Here is a 22,275-nt window from a genome sequence, read left to right on the forward strand (position 1 = left end):
TTCAGAAGAGGTTACAGGAAAATTTTAGATTGTAAACTTTTTAAGAGAGTAGAGAAGGACCGAGTGCGACTAGGCTGAAAATAGAGAGAGATATTCAGCAAATTGATAAAATGAATACCCTGGCACTTAAGAATCACAAACAAGAAAAAGAACAGAGATTTTGGGAGTTTATGATTGATGTTGCCAATTTCATTTTAAATGTGGATGAATCACTTCAATGTCAATTAAAGAGGAATGTGCATTGATTCTTTCTCATTGACAATAGATATAAGAGTGCACAAAGACACCCAGCTCTCTTTCTCTTGTCAAATCTCTCTACCTTGCTTCTAATAAATATTTACTTCACAATCTCTTAACAAATTTTTAAGATGATATTATCTGATGTAGGACGGTTTTAGTAGGTTTTATATTATTTTTATTTTTATTTTTTGTATAATTTTGAGGGAGTTTAATTTTAGGTTTTTAATTTCCTTCTACAATTAGTTTCTTTAAATTTTTAGTTTACTTAAGCAATTAGTTTCTTTTAGGTTATTAGTTTGCTTTATAGTTTTAGGGTTTTATTTATTATAAAAACATGTGTACTGCAATAGCAAAAAAGATCAATCAATTTTATCAATAAAATATCGTATTCCTCTATGAATTTTCTTTTCCTTGTGGATTCAAGGTACCCTATCTTGTGGATTCAAGATAACTCCCATTCCATGTGAATGTTTATCGCTTCCACTACGTCAGTTGGTATCAGAGCCTTGTCGTACCCTGGTTTGATGGTGAGTGATCGTTATGGCAGCAACCACTCTCGCGATGTTGATCGGGGAGTGTAGGCCCCTTGGGCAGCCATGCATACTCAAGATCGGTTCGTAGCAGCAATTTGTGGCAACCAAGTTAGTGATTCAGTTCAAGTTCACGCTGATGATGTGTCTCGCAGCCAACCGAATATGGGTTATGTTCCTGTATATCCACGTAGGCCTCCAGGTTATGCGGATTCTTTTGATGATGAGAAGTTCAAATTTCGAGAAGTGATGGATGGACACGACAGAAACTATAGTTATCCAGACAATCGTAAGTTTCACAAAAAAAAAACTCGATTTACTTACTTTCGCTTCTAGTTTTTGTGCTGAGGATGTCTTGGATTGGCTTAATGAAGTTGAGTACTTTCTCGAGTATTTTGACATAACCGAACACAAGCAAGTTCCTGTTGTAACAATCATGCTTAAGAAAGGTGCTTCAGCATGCTGGGAACAAGTAAAGACTAACCATAGGAGGCATGGAAAACAACCTATACAATCATTGTGAAAGATGAAAAGGTTGTTGATTGCTAAATTTTTAACGCCAAGTTATCAAATGTTGTATCAACAATATCAAAATTGCGCGAAAGAGAGATAGCTTTTCAACGATGGCATCGAGAATAGTGATAATTTTGTAGAAGCAATTAGTGAAACTCACAAGATTGATTGTGAGAAAAAAATTATTGTTTCACCACTTGTAGTTGAGGATGATAAGATTGTCTATGCTTTATCCATTAAAGATGACTTGAGAAGGCTCTCGATAAGAATACTTCGGAGACCGACTCCGAAGACTTAACTAATGGGTTGAATAAATTAGAGAAGAATGTGAGAGATGAACGGAACCAAGAGTCAAAGACCACCTTCGAGGACATAATTGATGGTTCAACAAAACCACAAATAGAACAAGAGGTTCAAGACCATGAGCAATACAACGTGGGGCTTGGAGATTCTTGTCCAAGTAATCACATGGTTCCGTCTTTGAAGGATCACGAAGAAGACTTGGAAGAACATAATGACACTCATTCTTGGGTCCAGAGTTGTGAACATCAGTTTGGCGAAGTTGGTGGTAATGGTTTGGCTCTTAAGTTTGGGTATGAACAATCTCAGTTCGCATCTTAAGATGTAATTGTAGTTGTTATGGATCATACTTCTATGTTGGCCCACACGTTCTCTCAACTTTTTTTTTTTCCTAGTTGGTACTCACACACACATGCCTCCACTGAGGTTCAAATCCCTGACCTCCCTTTGGAAAGTAGGGGTCTGGTACCGCTAGGCCACACCCTTTGTCTCAAAGGTGAGTTGTGCAGAGCTAATAATAAAGGAAAGTCAAGTCAAATATGTTATGTTGGAAATCATATATGGTTTGATCAATTTGTGCATAATGAGCTTTCTCATGGACCTAATAGTTGGGAAAATAAGTCTACTATCGAAGGTGAGCAACAAGGATCAGCTGCTAATTGGTCTATGAAAATTTTAAATTGTATGCGAAATACAGGATGGAAGAAACTTTTGACGCATTACGATTCAGTCTTCAATGGTATAAAATTTTGTTTCTATTATTTTTTTTTTTTTTTTTGATAAGTAATAATTGAATTAAAAAGGCGTTCAATAGGGGAACGCATCCCTTATACAAAAGTGGAACCAGGGTTTAAGGCCCCAAAAAAGCGAAAAAAATAATTAAACCATCGGGAGGGGAACAAGACTTCCTCTTCACGTAACTGAAAATAGAGCGAATGATGTGAAGTTTCAGAATCGCCATAGACGACTCTTTCCCTTCGAACATTCTACTATTCCTCTCCTTCCATATGCACCACCAGACACAATGTGGTACAACTCTCCAATAATCGCGAACAGCACTACTCACACGGCATCCTCTCCAAATACGAATCAAATCCTCAGGCTAACAAGGCATAACCCAACGCATACCAAACAGACAAAAGATAAGATTCCAACAATCCCTCGCCACAGGACAATGCATGAGAATGAGCAACTGACTCACCATCTAATTAGTCTCAAAGTAATTTAAGGACAAATTTTTTTAAAGCTAAGGGGACTAATGTAGGACGGTTTTAGTAGGTTTTATATTATTTTTATTTTTATTTTTGTACAATTTTTAGGGAGTTTAATTTTAGGTTTTTAATTTCCTTCTACAATTAGTTTCTTTATATTTTTAGTTTACTTAAGCAATTAGTTTCTTTTATGCTATTAGTTTCCTTTATAGTTTTAGGGTTTTATTTATTATAAAAACATATACTGCAATAGCAGAAAAGATCAATCAATTTTATCAATAAAATATCATATTCCTCAATGAATTTTCTTTTCCTTGTGGATTCAAGATAACCCCCGTTCCATGTGAACGTTTATCGCTTCTGGTATGTCATTATCAATTCTCTCTTTACTTTTTTCTCTATTCGGGTTTTCTTATTCTTTACTTGGTGAGTGGTTTCTTAGTTTCAACAAGTGGAGTTGGTCCATGTGGACAAGCATTGCCAATGATTGCTCTGACTGGAAATTGGGAGAATGGACCCCAAAAAAATAGTCAACAAATGGCAAAGAATAATTCAGGGTTAAACAAAATAAAAAACTACTCAGCAAAAATTATAGACTTTCAATCGAATTCTAGGAATGTAATTTTATCATTACCATCACCACTGCTACCAAACAAACCTGATATGGAAGGGTAATATAAACTAAAATTTCAAGGGAGGTTCATAAAATTGTCAGAAAACAGATTTTAGAAGAAGAAGAATGAATAAAAACAAATTAAATCGTACAATTGTTTCTGGCGAATTACTTGAAGTTTTCAAGCTTCAATTGTTAGTATGTCTCGTGTCTCAGCATGCACAGATGCAACCACACATGGATCTCACTAACAATCTTGAGAAGTGATCAGTTACAGTAGTCTCATAAAAGAACAAGACATAATATACAATAACATACCACTGCGAGCACAACCGGATGGGTTAGATGGAGGTGCATAGTCTGAATATTGACAGGTAATCCATCCTATCCGTTCATCAGTGGCTGCATGCTCATTAGATGATTTCCTATGCTTTTTGCAGTAGGAAAGCAGACGAATGCACTGATCCTCCTCATCCTCATCAAAAGAAATGAGATGTAGTCTGTCCTCATCCTCAAGCTAAGAACAAAAAATAATAAGATATGAAAAAAGAGCATTCAATTAAATAAAATATAGTGCAATATTTTCCAATAATATACATATATATATGGTTTAAATTTGTAAAGGCACAAATGAAGTAACGAATGAACAAGGTACCTCAACACAAAAGCCAGCAGCACGTGCACAAAGGGGGTGATATGCTACACGACAAGTATTGTTTGAACACTGTAATTACCATTTGGAAATTAGTTTTCTAAATAAGAAACAGCAGAGAAGAAATTTTATTCAGAAAAAAATAATAATAATAATAATAATCCAAGTGATTAGGAGAATGAAGAATCCCTCACAAGTGATTATAGAGAGCGTATCAATTAAAATAACTTGATACAAAGAAGACAATCCTACAACCCCTATCAAAACGAGGCTCTAGGGATGGGGAGGGGGTGTTACGAAAGGTCCCTAACAAACACAATCGACAAAGCTCCTTTCTTAGTGGAGAAATGAGACTGCTCATTACCCAATCTAGGAATCCATCAGCCTGTAATGCTACGAAGACATCCATTCTATTTCTCATGAAGTGACCATAATGCCACAAACCAAAAGCCTATAACACCAATTGAGAACTACCTCTACATCAGCCTGTAATGCTACGAAGACATCCATTCTATTTCTCATAAAGTGACCATAATGCCACAAACCAAAAGCCTATAACACCAATTGAGAACTACCTCTACATCACCCTCAGTCAAACAATGTCTAAAACCTATTTAGTAAACTTCCTTTAAAACATCCAAGAGGGTTAGATATTCACCCTTGGCCCTTCCAAGATAGATGAGACCTCTGCACAGAAGGCTAAGATTTTAACAATGTAATCAAGACAAATGAAAATTTATTTAATTGGTTATTCGCAATGTAAAATTGAAATGAAGTCAACCCCAATAATTAAGTCCAGCTGGAATCATATAGAAGATAGCATGGATCGACTGGTCGCCATCTAGGCCCCAGCAGACTGCTGTAAAAATATTTTTGACACCACAAACCATCCTGAAAATATCGAGAAGATTAATGCACACTTTGTGTAAAATTCTCATAAACGGTTATTTTGACACTTCTCCAATAAAAAAATAAAAAATTGATGGCTTTCCGATTCCAACACCACTCTAAATTCTCCATTCTAAATCATTTTCCTGTTTCCATTAATTCCATTTCCCAACTCTGCTTCTCATTTTTACTTTCCACACTATGTGCACATCCAGGTAATAATGAATGTTTTAGATTTAAATGACCTTGTTCACAAGGATAGCTGCAAGTATGGATCAAGTTTATTCCACTCATCTCAGCACACAAGCACTTGGAATGACCAACCAAATTATTTTCTTCAGGAACACAGGAGGTCAACAATGTAAAAGGAGGTATCGCACTTTTAATGAAGTAGCAAACCCCAACATAAATGGCCACAGATATCATATATTCCTTAAAAAGTTTTTGTTTTTTTGGTCCATTACTAGTAAGAGGCTTCACTTTCTAAAATAAAAGCTATGGCTAAACAAGCCAATAATAAGTATATTAAATGTATGAATCTAACCATCTAAACCGAAGAAATCACTTAGAACAGCATAGGAAATTTTGAGGCTACAAATGCTAACTGGGTCATCTAAAAACAGTCAAATTCATACTATTAGCGAGTGTCAAATTTCATTCAGTTGTTACCTTATGCTACAGTAGTCTTAACCTTCAATAATGCAGAAAACTACTGTATCCATAATGGTATGTTTGGTTGGAGGGAATGATGGGGGAAGAATGGATGAGAGGGGGGATACAATAACTCCTCCATGTTTGGTTGGAGGGAAGGGAAGATGGGGAGGAAATAAGGAGGGATGCTTTATCCCTCCTTTATTTGTATTTTCCTATCCGTCCAAAATTGAGGGGAAGAGAAGAGAGAAAGAAGGATTATAACTAACAAATATATAATTTACCTTTTTAACCAACCCAAAAGTTTGTTTGTTAAGCCCTACTGCATTAATGAGGGTATATTGGTAAAAATGATATAAAACAATCTTTCCCTTCCTTCCAACCAAACAAAAAGTGAGGTACGCAACTTCCCTTCTCTAGGGATGCCTCATCTATCCCTCCCCTTCTCTCTTCCATCTATTTTTCCATCCCTCCAACCAAACGGAGCATAATAGTCAAAGCTATTTAACATGCAAATTTTAACAAAGACCATAATTGCTATAACTAGAAAAAAAAGCACATTAGTATATATATATACATATATATATATATGTTTAAGAATCTTTTAAATGCCATGGTCCTCCATACACTAACTGAATGTGCATTCTCCAAAATTGAACCACCGAAATTTACATACATTTTACATTCTGAAAGAACTGCACAATTGAACTGCTCGGCAACCACAATAATAATAATTTTTTAAACCAAAATTTTTAAGGGCATCGAGAGGGATTTCAGGATTTTTGGTTTGTGGTCGAAACAGATTCGATTTCTTCTAATTTTTTATATTTAGTAGTTTTTAGTGACAAGGTTTCTTATCCTATTTTTTAGTAATTTTTAGAGACACAGACAATTATGTTTGGGTCACAAAATCGCAATTCAAGATGCATTCAATATTTTGAGAAAAACCCTAACAATGTGACGCGCCTGTTGGACACGTGTCCATGGTGTGTCTGTGTTCTGCCTGCAATGTGTTTGAAAATTACGAAAAAATCCGGACATGTCTTTTGGCATGTCCAATACTTGCCAGGGTGTGTTCAACAGATGTCGGGGTCTGACACGAATTCTTTGACCTTTTAGGCATGACATTACTTCATGTGATCCAAGTTACACAGACAGTGCAACAACTATAATCAGAACGGTTGCAAAGTCTCCTGTAATCACGATAGACGTACTTTCAGAGTCAACATTGAGACCCAAACCTTTCCCAATGATCATAGAAAAGCTCCTTCCACATTTAGGAAGAGGCACCCTGTTGTATTTTCCTTAATAAAAGTATCATTTTACGCAATGACACAAGATTTAGGTGAATCTGAACATAAAACCATACAAAGGTGATATAAAATTAGAAGGTATGGAGATGAATAGGCAAAATCAAGACCACATTTTCGTTCCTAAAGTAAATAAAACTTGAAAATGCAAACATAGAAAAGTGATGCTTCAAATCCTCAAAAAAAACAATTTTTTACAATGATGTTTTAGTAACATCCAACAAATTCTAAGTCGCATTCAACAAATGGCAATGGCTACATAATCAAAGAATTATTTCGCTCATGCTGAAAGCACCAGAAGGGCAAGAAGCCCAGAAGAAAAGAGAGCACAGTTGTGAAAAGAAGAGATGCTTGCCGAGGACTCACTACAACTCAGAAGGAAATATTCAGGAAAGGAAGAGAAAAAGAAAAATGTAAACAAAGATGAATGTTATAAAAGGTCACAGAGAGGTTATGACATTGTTGATTTTTTTTTTTAGTTTTATATATCATAATTTTATTTTTTGGGGGTTGGGCAAAATTATAATTACATGATTACATTATTTTATGCTTTTCATCTTTTTTCCTTTGTCATTCAAAATTTTCAGTTCGGACATAAAAATGTACCAAATTTAGAAAAGAAGAGTACCACAATAAGAAAGTTTAAAATTAAGGATAAACAACTCGGGATAACCTTTCATGTGATTAAGCAACAATTACAAGCTTACCTGGATGCAAGCCCCATAAGCAACACCGCAAATGCTACATAAAAGCTTCCAACGGTCCTAAAAAAAAAAAAAGAAGAAGAAGAAGATTAGGAAAAATTTAAGATATTAAGATGACGCATTGCTTAAACTGTATGATCTAAATACCCGAAACAGATGTCCTTTATTTTTTCTTTCTTACTTTTATCTTTTTTCTATATGACACTTGCAATGCTTAATGTTCACGAAAGAGATTATAAGTGATTAACAAGGATACCTTTATCCTCAAAATAAATGGTGATGGTATTAGTTTCAGGAAATTTTAAGTATAGAAGATCCTCGCAATGGAAACTACTAAAATTGATAAAAACAAAGGAGGTACCTTATTGATTCTGCTCAGCCCATCAATAGGCTCCATTTTCTTGACATCAGATAAGCAAGTTTCTGAAAAATAAGAAATCGGTGACTTATCAAAAAAAATAAAAACATAGAAATCGGTGAACAGAAAAGATAAATTTTTTTTTTTTCGAAAAGTTCAAGCAAACACGCACAAAGGCTCCCCTAGAAGGGCTAGAAGACTCAACCTCCCTTTGAGGAGGAAAGATCATACCATTTGGACTATTTCCCATTGGTAACAGAACAGATAAATTTGAAATAAGAAAATGTACAACTCACACTAGAGATACCTGGTATCCATATCGCACAAGCAAGATGAGCCCAGCGCCCATCTGTTGTAGGCTTCATAGCCCCTCCTAGCAAAAAAAAGAAAACAAAAAAAAAAATTATTCACTAACTAAAATAATAATTAAAACAAAAAACAAAAAATCTTAATGACATCAGAGTACCTGTAACTGGACAAAGGCAGCAGGGTGGTGGAGAGTCAGGAGCCCCTGGACGACATAAGTTGCATAACCAAAGTACCCCATCAACAGGCTCTAATTCCCCATAGCATCTAGCATGAACCTGAGCATCCATTAGGACCATTACTATGGGTAAAACCAAGAAAATGACTGAAAATAGGTACCAAGTACAAACATCAACCGTGATGAATTAAAAAATAAATAAATATTGTGATGAAAATTGACACAAACATCAATAAATAGCAATTTAACAAATTGATAACAGATAGTCATTGAAAAACATATTTGATGCTTTAAACTGCCTGAGATAATGTCGGATCCCACAATTTCTTTCTACTTTCTCTAGGACAGTTAAGTATACTCGCACGATCATGCCACCAATAGGGCTTGAAACATCAACCACCCCTTTGGCGAGGTGGAAATAACACTCAAGCCAGGGCTTTAATGGTATCAGATCCCACAATCTCAAATCAGTTTCCCATGATTAATTAATCAATTTTATTTAGTAGTAAAAAATAATGGATACTTAATATTTTGAACAACCACAGCAGTTAACCAGAGTTAATGGATGGCATAAGTAGGATAACCAAAATACCCCATCAACAGGCTCTAATTCCCCATACCATCTAGCATGGACCTTAGTAAACACTAATGAAACCCAAAATGACAAAGAGGCACAAACATCAAAACTTTCCAAATTTCAAAATTAAAAAAACGGGGGAACGAATCCCAAGGGGTTGGCACAAGTGGGTAAGTCACTTGGCCCTGGTGCCTCAGGAAGTAACAGGTCTAAGGTTCGACTCCTCTTGGGTGCAAACAATTCCTTGAGAAGGGGGGGTGAGTATCAACTAGGAAAAAAAGAAGAAGAAAAAAAACGGGGAACCCAAATTAAATACTCTCAAACATCAGTAGCGAAAAAGCAATTTAATAAATAGACATTATGGCAAATATTACTTTTTATGTTTAAAACAACTTCACAAATTCCAATTGACACACATGCTTAGAAGACATAGTAGATTGGTGTACAAAAAGCTTTACCATCATTCTGCATTTATCACACTGCAGAAACAGATTATTCTCGTACTCCTGAAAACCAAACAATCCCATTAGAAGATTCTACACATGAAATGTCAGAAACATAGAAACACTAAAAAGCATTAGTAAAAGGAGGTAAAAACAATCAGAAGAGTAGTAAAATGCAAGAACAGAAGCACGCCCAATCCATAAAAATCGAAAAGATACAGCTTCCAAAGCGAAGAGCAGTATTCAGTATTTAAACAATAATATAAAGGTGAAAATGCACAGCAAGTGAAAGGAGACAATTATTATGAATAACAGGGGCATAACATAATAAAAACATGATTGAACAGAAAACTTGCTTTTTCACCTCATCCATGTGGCAAACACTGCACCTATCCAGGTCATTCCAATTGACACGAACAGGTCTGTAACCAACAGGCAGGTCTCGATATCTTGCAGAGGTTAACTTAGAGGATTTTGAAGGAAGCTTGAAATTTGATAATTCCTGCCAGTAGCAATGACAATAATTTACGACAGAAGCTTGAAAAATAATAGTAGAAATAATAAATCAGACAAATTAACAGTGATTACTGAAACTGACTCATCTACTAAGTACTATATTACTGTATAACAAACATCCTTGGATAAAGGAGGAACACGTGACACAACAAAATTTAAATATACATAGAACGACAGAAGAGAAGGAAAACGAAATATTTACTGGCATGATACATAATGATCTACACCTGTATAAGTTTTGAAACTTCAGGATCAGAAAAACCAAACATATCAGGACCAGATCCAAAGATCCTTTCTATTCCACCTTCAGCTCTAAAACTGTCAGAAATAATGCATTTTGACTTCCTTATCCTTTTGTAAATTTTATTCCAGCAAGCAGATGGAGTGAATCCTTCAAACTGAAAAAAGAAAAAGAATTGTCATTTTAAGAACGCTGCATTCAAGAAATGGTTTCGAAAATAAGCATGGAGGCCTATAAATAAAACATAGCACTTGAAATTGCCATGGAACAGAAAGGACAATAAATGTAAAAAAATTGCAATTCACACTCAAGCTCCAACTATTCTTTCCCACAGTTTTTTTTAGAAGTTTCCAACGTCTCATTCCGGCCAATTCAGGATCATCGCCCAGCATTCACTATTTTCACAATAACTGTCCATCCTTGTGGAACCAAATTCATGGCAGTACAACTTGTGACAAAAAACTACTTCTGAACGAACTAGAAGAATGATGGAGATGGGATCCTTTTAATGGCTCAGTCAAAATGTGATACAATATTACACATGAAAAGATCTCCATGTTCCTGACCTCTTGAAAAAATAAATAACTAAATCCATTTACATATTGGCAACTACAAACTCTAGATCACTTATCAATAAAACATGAAGCAACTGACAATAAAACACATTTTATGCAAGTGTGAAAAAATATAAACATCATTGGGAAATTAGTTTCATGTTCTTGGCGGGGATATCAAGAAATTCATTAACACAGAAAATAGAACCCTAAATACAAGAAAAAAGTTTTATTTTTCATGAATTTTGATGTTGGGGATACAGATATTATATATGAACAAGAAATAGATAGAGTATCAGCATTTATGGCTACAGAGAATTATGCTTTCCAACATTAAAAAAATTAAAACTAAATTCCAAAGACAGAAAATGAGACACACACACACACACACAGAATTGCAACTTGTTTGCAATCATGGTATCATGAATTTAAAACTGATATTTCCACACAATCCTCAGATTATCTCAGCATATTAAAATTCCCAATCCAACCATCTCCATGTAACTTTCCTTAGATGTAGCCTATCAAATGGACTGGATATTGACTGGAACCAGGTCTGATCCGAATCCAATCAAATAATTCATAAATTGAATATTTAATCGCACAATCCGTTAATGATATGAATCTGATAGTCCGTTAAAATTAACAAATCAGATATGGATTATGATCAATCCAATCCAATAATAATCCAACCTGACCATAAATAATATATAATATGCTATACATATATTATCTATTATTCAATTGGCATGCATTCGATGGGGAAAAAAATGTTGTTTACATAGTGATTTATCACATATAGTATTGAAACCCATAAAAATTTCAGTTTTTTCCATTTTTTAATTTTTTTTTCTTCCCTTTCTTGGTTTTTTTTACTCTTTATTGTTTTTTTCTTTAACCAAGAATCAAATATCTTACTTTTTTCTAATTTATATTTTACAATTTTAACAAAAATTACAGGCCTGCTTGGTTTGTAACTATGGAAACAGTTTTCTGAGAACAAAAAAACTGTACAAAAAACTCTGCTTGGTTAAAAAACAGTTTTTAAAAACTGTTTTTTGAAAACTCGGTTATAAAAATGCCCCTCTGTTTTCTGAGTTTCTGGGAACTGCTTTCAGAGTTCCAAACCAAGCAGGCCCATATCTTAACCAATCGGTTATCAGGGATATCCAATAAACTGCAAGATAGCATATAAATTTATTGGCAGATGATCCGTCAAATTACAAGATTGAATCAAATTGCAGGTGCTCCCTATCCTTACACCAATCCGTTGACAGCTCTAGTAAAATGAGAATATAACAGGATGTCCTAATTATCAAGTATATCAGTTTATTACATGTAACATCACATTTTAATGCTTAAGATAAGGTGACCACTAGATGAAGTATATTCAAGGAGAACAAATCAGATGTAAAACTTATATATACAATTCAAACTCGCAGAATGCCCACTGAGATGAAGCATAGATTTGTGCTTTTCTTCCAAATACAAGCGAGTGCTGGGAGGGGGAAGCCTTGGTACCGACCTAACCCTAGAGCTTGGAGGGGAGATCTTGGTGCTGACCTAATCACTTGGTTTCCTAAGCATCATCTTTGTGTTACTATCAAGGGTTAAGTGCAAAAAACCCCCCTAATGTATAGGGTTTGTGCAGAACTAGTCCCTACTTTTCGAAAATGTGCATATTAGTCCATAAAATTCAAAAAAGGTACAAATAAGCCCCTCTGACCACTTTTTTGCAAAAAGTAAAAATGAAAACCCTATTTTACCTTTTTGATACCCATTTTGCCCCACCCATATGTGTATTAAATTGGCCATTGCCTATGTAATTCGGGTATAACCCATGCAAGTCTAACCGTTTGCAGATTCGGGAACGATCCAAATATCTCCGGCATTGGACCAATGATTTTATCAACTAAACGGAAATCTCTCTCTCTTTCTCTCTCATCTCTGTAATGTCTCAATGATGGCTCTAGGATTGGGGCGAGAATCTGATTCAATAAACCCTCTCTCTTGGGGGCCAATAGACGGAATGAGATAAGGTCGCTATCTCATCAAGCGAAATCTGAGAGAATCAAGAAGCAGCTAACCAAGACGAAGCCCCATCTTCGTCCAGAGAATGAGAAACAACAATAACAATGAATGACGAAGAGGATTTTCCTAGAAAACCATTGTTTTCTCTCTTAACAATCACCGCAATTTTTTCTCTCTTCAACTCCTCCACGGCGGCCGATGGCGGAGGTTGCAAAGCGGCCGTAATGGCCAAGCTTGCCAAATCCATCTCCCCAATGCCGTCCGGCTCCAACCACTGCAAGTGGACCGGCGTCTCCTGCGACTCCTCCGGCCAAGTCTCCAACATCAACCTCTCCTCCATGGCCTGTATACTACAAAAACAACAACAAACAGTGTCTCTCTCTAGACCTCTCTCTCAAATTCAGCAGTCAAATAGACAATCACACTGTAAAATTCGAAAGTAGAAGAGATCTTACACTCAAAATCTAGCCGTTGGGCGAGTTGGGTTTCTCTCTCTACCCAAAAAGACTACAACTTTATTTCTCTCTCTACAAACCCCATTTACATGCACCTGGAGAGAGAGAGAGCAATACAAAGCTCTGATCTTCAACGAATTAAACCCTCGATTAATATCATAAATAGAAAAAAAAAATTAAGTTAAATAACGGGAAAAAAAAAACCAAAAGACAATGTTAAAGAGAGGAGAAAATGTTTAGAGAGAGAGAGAGAGGAGAGAGAGAGTGTGTATGTGTTGGAGCCTCTCTAGTTAATGGGTGGCAGTTGTAAAGACCGAAGGTAAGTTTTTTTTTTTTTCTTTTTTTTTGATAAGTGGATAAAAGGGTCATTTTACAGGCCTGTATTTAGAGTTATTAATTTATTCAACTGAAGTGAGGGTATTATCGTCATTTTATACCATAAAGTGACCTATTTGCACCAAATTGATAGTACAGGGGGGTTTTTTACCACACAGGGACCGTTTTGCACTATATCGATAGTAGAGGGGGGTTTTTTGCACTTAACCCTACTATCAACCTAGAAATTGATACATGTAGTCTCTGATCAAACTAGAAGAACAAATTAAGTAACCACTTGTGTCCTTGACTATACTACAACAATGTAAAAGGCAATTACCAAGCCCGTCTCATAGATGCAAGGTGGTAAAAATAGTGGCCTGACTACATAACTAAGCACCAACATGAAGATGTAAAAACTATCTTAACATGGGAAGGGAGGAGAGAATAATAATTCAATACTTAAGTTTGGAAGAGAGAGGAAACAAGAAACTTAAAGAATTGATTACGACAGACAATATACTGAATACCAACCTTCATCCACAATGGCATTAAACCAATGAGAATGTAATGATGGTTCTTCTACTGGGGTGGTCTTAGAGGTACACCTCATGATGGTTCTTCTATTGGGTTCCATGAAGGCAAGGTTGGTGGGACAAGGCCCCTTGAGGCATAGAGAGATCATAACATAATCCAACTACTAGGCCCTCCCTTCTTGCCTAAAGAAATAGGTATCAGATTTCAATGTTCTGGCCCCGTCACGGAATTAGACTTAAAAGAATAGCATGTGAATACAAGACAATGTGCCTAGTGACCAATGCTAAGCAGTGTTTGGGTTGACTATCCATGGCAATAGAACTGAAATTGGCCCATAAACACATCAATGGAACAACTTATCCATTTGTTTAAAAATTCAGGATATTGCAAAAGAGAAGATGGATGAAAGCTTGCATTATATCCTATGAGATTTTATGCTTTTCCGACTGACTTCTTCAAAAACACAATTGACATCAAGCAGTAAGAAATGCTTTTACCTACTCTTTATTAAATAGTCCAGATTCTGAGTTGCTAGACCATTTGTAGATTGCAAATGAAAATTATTTTTCTAATTATATATCGAATGGGTTGGTCACAAGTTCACAACACTAAAAGTTTAAATTTCTGAAAGCCAAAAATTGTATTGTTTGTAACATGTAAAAAGTACAACGCGTGATGGAGAGCAAAAACCAAAAAAATAAGAACAAAAACCAAAAAGATAAGAACAAAAACCATATAATAACAACCAAAGAAGTTGGAGCAACTACAAATTCAAATTTTTCGGTGCAAGCTTATTGCATTACTTATACCTGTTCTCCGTTATCCACTGTAACTCTAAACAGAGGCCGGATCTTTAAGTCAGCATCTCTCAGCACTTCCATCTTATACAAGGAAAATGCACCTGGATCTGAAACCCCAAATAGGAAAGCAAAGGACATGAAACATTAACAAATGTAACTAAGCCCAATATGGTCAAAATAACTAGAGGAAAAGGATGTGGCAGAACTATAATCTGCAGCAAAATAATGAATGTCTTCAAAAAGAATGATTCACCTGTTATTGAAGCAAACTTCCTGAAAGCAGTATATCCTTCAGGCCAGATGAATCTCTCATCGTGGAAATAATCTGAGTCCTTAACAATCTTCCCTGTATATTGGAATGCTTATGAGTTGAATAGTCTCATTAATCAAGGAACGTTCTTTTTTTTTCTAAGTATTAATCAAGGAACACTCTTACTTCATAACAATTACAAGTTAAAATATATGATCCATCAAAAATGTTTTCTTTTTTTCAGGGGTGGGGGCAGGGTTTTGAAGCTATCTCAGAAGTCAAGTATAAAGACTGAGTGTCATGTCCTAAAACAGTTAAGACATCAACTCTCAATGATGAAAACCTAATTACTCGTGACAGTATACACACACGACACAGTGCATGTGAAACAGAATGTCATAACAGCTTTGCAGAATGCAGTGGCAATTCAAAACTAAAGAGATTTTTTTTTGTCCCCCTTTTTTGAAAGGTAAACTGAAGAGAATTACCAAGGCTCAATACTTGCAAATCGCCTATCTCAAATGGGCAAGTTCTAAAGCCTTCCAATTTCCTCTGTATCCCGTCATGTCCTGCATATTCTTCACCTGAATCAGCACTGCCTTCATTCTCTTCACTTGCACTTCCACTATCAACAGCCTCAATACCATTTTGCAGCCTCGACATTCTGCTTGGAAGCCTCTGTTCGCTAAGATACCTGATAAAAAATAGATACTCATACCTCATCTTTTTATTTTTGAAACTTTTAAGCACTAATGATTATCCCGACCAGAGAGAGAGAAGATCAGTAAAAACAACAGTATGAAACAACATACTCTTCATTCTTCTTATTTTTTAACACACTTCGTAAACTATAAAAATATAACAGCATATAGGAATGACATCTTGGTTTGACTGACTGACCTAGACACTGGCAATTGAACTAATGACCTGGCCCCCTAACTGGGTTGAAAGGCAGTCAAACTTTCAATAACTACTATTGTAACTCTAAAGAAAATCCTACAATGATAAACAGAACAGAAATTCAGAATGCTCCAGCATTAGAAAAACCCTGAAGGGAAGGATATAAATGAGCGGAATCATTGTGTTCCAATTTCTGGCCTTCTGCCAAAAATCCAATGGGACCTAGGGGCCGCTATAACTTATGAGCTGCTATAACCAAAATAAACAAAAACAAAACCAAAAAAAAGCTACATCTTGCACCTATGAGCCGCTATAACGATCCAAGATTAAGGTAAACCCATAACATGGTGTGAGGAAAAGGATTTGAAAGGGAACAATGGCAGAAAGTGGCACATGAATCTGGAATTTTTACGCACTAAAAAGATAAAATACTGCAAAGCAAAGCATTGAGGCAAAGTCAATTGTGTGCAACAATTTTCAACCTTGAAGCTAAGCCTGAAGGATTCAAGCATAAGCTCGCACAAACAGTGAACATAGAAAGCAAATCACAAACTGAAGCCATTAGATGGGCAGATGGAGGGGAAAATAACCAAATAACACAAATTTGTTTCACCAGGTCTATATCCTCTGCACAAATTATTCAAAATCTAGTCAATACGAATTAAAAACGTAGCTATAAGGCGCACGAAACAATGCCTCAAAAAATATGAGATGTGATGAAAGCATAACCATGTCAATACATGGAGAAACATATACATGATAAGAGTCAACCATGCCAAGAATGACTAAACATGCTAATGCTATGCAAGATAAGAAAAATGCAAATTTAGGCTGAATAACAAATCATAAACATCATTTTCTCCTGACATTTAAATTGAAGGTGGAATTTCCAAATGTAAGCTCACGTTTTTGCTTCTTCCAAGCTTCGAATGAAATGTGGTTTCTTGCACTTTAGGTGGAAAGAAGAAAGAAGTCCTCTAAGAAATGAGATAACCTGTTTTGTATTAACCCTGGATAATCACGAGGAAAATGACAGTGATATTAGCCTGAAAGATATAAATCATTAGTGCACGAAGAGCAAGATACTAAAAGAAACAACACTGAATTTCTAGGGGGAAAAGAGATAATATGAACTTTGGTTGATATAGTGAGAAAAGATATGATAGGATATACATAAACTAAAATTATGCCATTAGAAAGATCGGAGTGACAAAATAGAATTGATACAACGGCAAATAGTTGGGACAAGGCTTTGTTAGGTCGGTTGAGTGTTCACTTTTTGTATAATCCTAATAGTTTGTAATAGATAGCAAAAAAATAAATTCCTTAACACTAAAGAATTGCATACCTTGCAAAATCATGTGTACCAAAAAATTGCACTGTAACCGATTTTCCTCCTAAATTTCTATTCAAACTTATACAGTCACCGATGAGAGATTCGTCCACGACAAGTGCTGGCCACATAGCATGACCTGCACCAGAACACTTGAACATAAGTGTTAGAAGAGATAACCGCAAAATGAAAATAAAGGAAATGCATTTTCACAGGAAAATTTATCAAGCGTGTGACTAACTAGAGAATTATCATCCACCAAAACTATTAACATAGATCAAATTGATCACGCAACAATTTGCATAATACGCTTGCGAAGGTACTACTACCTTCTTTTAGGATACTGATAAGTGGCCCATCCTATATATATTATCTATATAAATCTAATGAAATAATTCAGGTCTCAGATAAACACCGGGAATTCATAATGGAAAACCAACTAAAAGAATTAAAACCACCAGAATTTAACAGTACTAGTTCAACTTGAGGCTTCAAAATTGCAACGGATAATTTTAAGTAGTCTAAAATATTTTTAAAAAGTTTGCTTCTGCATCACCTTCGTTTAAGCATTAAATGAGTTTTACAACATGTCAAGCTCACATTTTGAAAACAAGCCAACAAATCTTGAAGTCCAGTGCTACTGCATTGCAATCAGTTCATTTCAAGCATGGAGAAGTAGTGAAAGCTAGATGCCAACATCCTTTGGGAGACTCCAGGTACATTTGCATTTTGAAGAAATAAAAAAGGCTTTCATTGAAAGAACATAGGTCCTGGCTTAATTTATATTAAGATTTAAGAGAAGGGAGAACATTAAATGCTAACTGAGCAAAATGCAGGACAAAGTCATCAAAAATTCTGATAAACAAAAATAACATAGTGAATTGTTTGCATAGCAGCTCAATGTAATCCGGTATAAGCTAGGATAACAATGAATTGTGCTCCTGAACTCATCATAAGTCAATCATCCACGGCTACAAGTTTAAATGATCTTCACACGAATCACACCAACCAAAAGCTTCTAAAAAACAAGAATTAGGCTAATATTGCTATGCATCAATGCGTAATTGTCTGCATTTGCATGCAAATGCAATGTGAATCAAAGCATATGAGGATGGGTATAGCCCAAACAGCGCTCTTTCACATTTCACGAAACTTATTCAAGTACATAAAGACAGGCACCAATCATATATAACTAAATGTTGCTTACAATTATATTAAATTTTAAAGTGTTTTCAATAATCTAAATTACTATGTAAAATTTAGGTTAATAATTTAATTTGAGGTTTTAAAAATCCTATGTTTACCATAGAATATAAATGTATATACATGTGAGTATTTATGGAAGATATCCTTGATATTAAAAGCATATTCACCAATTTATCAAATATTTATAAAACAAAGGTACTCGTTAAATAAAACAGATTACTTTTTTGGTTGTGGTTATCAGCTCTACCTCACAATAGTGTACATGTTTATTTCCTTTATGGAATAAAATCCATCAGAAAAATGGTAGTTGATATCAAATATTGTTACGACAAATGCAACGAAACCAAGAAACAATCACGAAACAAGACAGAAAAAGAAACATGCCACACACAAAGATTTAGCATGTTTCAACACATGTCGTGTCTACGTGCACAGTGAAGATCCGGCAAAATGTTCCACTATGCGAAAATCGGGAGATTACAAGTTTCAACCCTGAAACCCTAGCTCTCACTCGCTCTCTCCCTCTATTACAAGTTTCAGCCCCCAAATCCTAGCCCTCTCTCTCTCTCTCTCTCTCTCTATTACAAGTTTCAGCTCCCAAATTCTAGCTCTCGCTCTCTCTCTCTCTCTCTTCTGATTTTTAGTGCCTCTCGATATCCCACTCCAAACCCTAAACACCCTTATATATTAGGTTGCAAGACAGTACTAAATAGGGTCCACGGCCCGCAAGCAAAACACGGGGCAAACGGGTAGCAGCACAGCCTAGAACCAAATTTGGACCACAACATCACAAATATGATCAACTTTAATTAAGAAACAATGCCAGAGCATTTTCCTTCCTGATGCCACCACTTCCAAACCAATAAAAGAAGCAAGCTAAGAATATATATATATATATATAGACACTTCGCAAAAATTAATAAACCATGACACCATATGCACCAAAATCCAATTATACCTTTTTCTCTATCAAGGACCTTCAGTTAAGATTAGGTGCCATCAAGACAATTTTAAAAAATACTTCAGTCCACATTTTTGTTACTTCCTACTTAAATTAATTTACTTTTTCAAACTTCTGATAGCAATTCAAAAATCCTCATTGAACATGACAAAACGTCTTAGACAACTTACAGCTGTCCTTCCTCTAATGGTGAAACCATTAAGTGTTTTCAGATGCATTCCCTTCCTATTCTATCATTTCTTGTCATTTCACTCATCCATCTCATCATTTTCATTCCAGTTTTATTCATTTTATTTGAAATTTTGTTTTTTAATCTTGCAGGATTCTAGTCTAAACATGGTTCTCCCTGGCAGTACATTATAAAGCTTTTATTTCAATTTGATAGGTACTTGTCGATCATGCAGCACTGCATATATAAAGCTTAATTTATCCCACTTTCATTTTATCTATGCATCACGGAAACTTCCCAAATAGAGCCATGTCTATGTGGGAGATGACTTGCCTATGACTCACGTTGACATATCAACCATGCTAAGAACATGTCCACGTTTTGTTTAAAAGTAAATTTTGAAGTGTAATTGTCTCCAAACGATTGGTGCTTATACATATATTCTGCAATCATATATGGATAGAAGGGTGTCGGCACATACCAGTGAGTTTGGCCCATATGATATCGCCATGTCCATGCTCATGGCAATCATCAAAACTTGCAGCCAACACAACCATCTCGCTAAAATCAAGACCATCAGTATCTGAACTTTTAGTATTGCAAATCAGATTCAGATGTTGCATCTCCTCACAAGAAATGTAAAATGTGATTTCCTCATTTGATAACATCAAATTTTCCTCATCACCATCCTCATATTTAACCTGGGCATATTTCGCTGATGTTACCAATTTGTTTTCACAGACATGACGTATTAGACCAAATAGATATAAACATGTACAGGTATAGGAAAAATACATGGTGCCGGTCGGTCAACGGATTATACCCAACAATACGGCCAGAATACCAAACAGCATCCAAGGGCCAGTAAACCTGTTTACACCAAACTTAACTTTAGTAACAATGTGAATATAAGCATTACAATTCAAAGATTACAAAAGATTTACAATAAAGTGCTTACCTTGCATTGCAATCCAATGAAAATCTTGGGATCAATGCCATCTAAACTCAATCTGCATTTAACTCAAATTTACAATTTTGGATTTTCCATTACTAATTTGATTGCCCAGCGTACACGAATACAATTTAGATGAACATTGCAAATTAGTAAAGAAGTGAATAACATACCGAGTCCATCTCTTGAGTGACCTGGAATTGACCATTTGGGAGTTATCAGTGTTTTGACAATTCTCTGAAAGATTACCCTTTCTTCGTCGCCTAATATTACTGTTTGCATTATGGTCACGGTTTAGGGTTTTTCTCAACCGAGGCGTGTCACTCTGTTGCAACACGCTTGAATCAACACCCAATTTGATCAACTCAGAGCTCCCAAACGTCCTCTTCTTTTTCATTAATCTCCTGACCTCATCTTCACTTTCTTCCATCTCAATGCTTTCCGACTTCACTACAACTTGAGTCGACACAGAGGAATCAAAAAACGAGGGGTTTTGGAGAGAATGCCGAGGCTTCTTGCGACGGCGAGAGTAAAAGTGAAGGAGGGGTGGTTTCTTTTGAGACGATGAGCACGGCGGCGGTGCCTTGAGATCACCGTCATCGTCATCAGGACCGTCGAAATGGTCGACAACGAGGAGCTTTCGGGCTTTGACCTTCTTGGACATGACGTTGGAGGCTCCACTGGCGCTGACGCATGGAGATGTGGCCGAGTACACGTCGCAGAGCGGGACGTACCGCAACGGAGTGCCCTTCTCGACGTCCTCTTCGTGCCCGTTCTGTAGTTGTCGGTGTTTGTGTTCGTCTTTATTGTTATTGTGAGTGAAGTCATTGGAAATAAATGCCATGGATTTGAGAATTAGGGGAAGTTTCTATATATATAGATAGAGGTATAGATTATATATTTAGAGAGAGAGATGGGAAAGAAAGAGAAAGAGCTCTCTCTATCCCTCAATGTGTTGGAGAGATTTTGGGGGTTTTAGGATTTTGTTAACAATGTGAATAATTTAGGGTTTTCAATGGGAAAAGGACATCAGATTTTGGAGGGAGGTTTTTCCTCCGAAATAATCTGTTTCCCGCCGTGGCGAACTGAGACCGGAACATTAGCATTTTTGTACTCGCTCATGTGGACACGTATAAATTAATACATAGCATTTAGAGAGCTGAAAATATCACCTGCATGAACTCCGATGCAATTCCTTTCTCTGTTTTTTTTATTTTATTTTATTTTTGAGGGGGTGAAGTTAGATTTAAATTGAAAATCAACAACTTCCATTAATTTATAATTTATACTAAAGAAAGGGCTATACAAATTCAATTGATTTAAGACTTTCTCATTGAATTGAAATTTGTGAAGTTGAATAAATTTTTGGTTTAACTTTTTAAATTTTTTTTTTTTCAATTTTCAATTTCTTTTTCAATGTTTCAATTTCATACAACCCAACACATTTCAAATATTTTGTTTCAGACTTAAAAGGAAAAATAATTGTAAAAAAAAATGATTTTTACACTAATAAACATTTAATCTTTTTAATTACTCATCTATTCCATAAATAAATGAACGGTCCCTCAACTTACTTATATT

General features: G+C 35.6%; 1 protein-coding gene across 5 annotated transcripts in view; it reads right to left on the bottom strand.

Moving 5' to 3' along the window:
• Window positions 1–21,982, bottom strand: part of LOC132275388 (histone-lysine N-methyltransferase ATX2) — a 45,750-nt gene extending 23,768 nt beyond the window's left edge. For all 5 annotated transcript variants that reach the window (XR_009470617.1, XR_009470615.1, XR_009470616.1 and 2 more), the window contains exons 1-18: window positions 20,868–21,982; window positions 20,701–20,752; window positions 20,538–20,612; window positions 20,224–20,443; window positions 17,422–17,545; window positions 16,979–17,083; window positions 15,662–15,867; window positions 15,177–15,269; window positions 14,933–15,030; window positions 10,218–10,388; window positions 9,839–9,976; window positions 9,490–9,537; window positions 8,437–8,554; window positions 8,278–8,343; window positions 7,974–8,035; window positions 7,616–7,672; window positions 4,063–4,131; window positions 3,726–3,924 (exon numbers count right to left, since the gene is read on the bottom strand). Coding sequence is in view for 1 of the 5 variants with exons in the window: in XM_059776859.1 (XP_059632842.1) it covers window positions 3,726–3,924; window positions 4,063–4,131; window positions 7,616–7,672; window positions 7,974–8,035; window positions 8,278–8,343; window positions 8,437–8,554; window positions 9,490–9,537; window positions 9,839–9,976; window positions 10,218–10,388; window positions 14,933–15,030; window positions 15,177–15,269; window positions 15,662–15,867; window positions 16,979–17,083; window positions 17,422–17,545; window positions 20,224–20,443; window positions 20,538–20,612; window positions 20,701–20,752; window positions 20,868–21,538 (2,572 nt within the window). In the remaining 4 variants the exon portion in view is untranslated. The remainder of the gene's footprint in view (window positions 1–3,725; window positions 3,925–4,062; window positions 4,132–7,615; window positions 7,673–7,973; window positions 8,036–8,277; window positions 8,344–8,436; window positions 8,555–9,489; window positions 9,538–9,838; window positions 9,977–10,217; window positions 10,389–14,932; window positions 15,031–15,176; window positions 15,270–15,661; window positions 15,868–16,978; window positions 17,084–17,421; window positions 17,546–20,223; window positions 20,444–20,537; window positions 20,613–20,700; window positions 20,753–20,867) is intronic.
• Window positions 21,983–22,275: the final 293 nt, after the last annotated feature.

This window comes from Cornus florida, unplaced genomic scaffold (genome assembly GCF_030987335.1).
Source record: "Cornus florida cultivar Cherokee Brave unplaced genomic scaffold, ASM3098733v1 CherokeeBrave_3.0.0_Hap2_Chr09, whole genome shotgun sequence".
NCBI classification, from domain to species: domain Eukaryota; kingdom Viridiplantae; phylum Streptophyta; class Magnoliopsida; order Cornales; family Cornaceae; genus Cornus; species Cornus florida.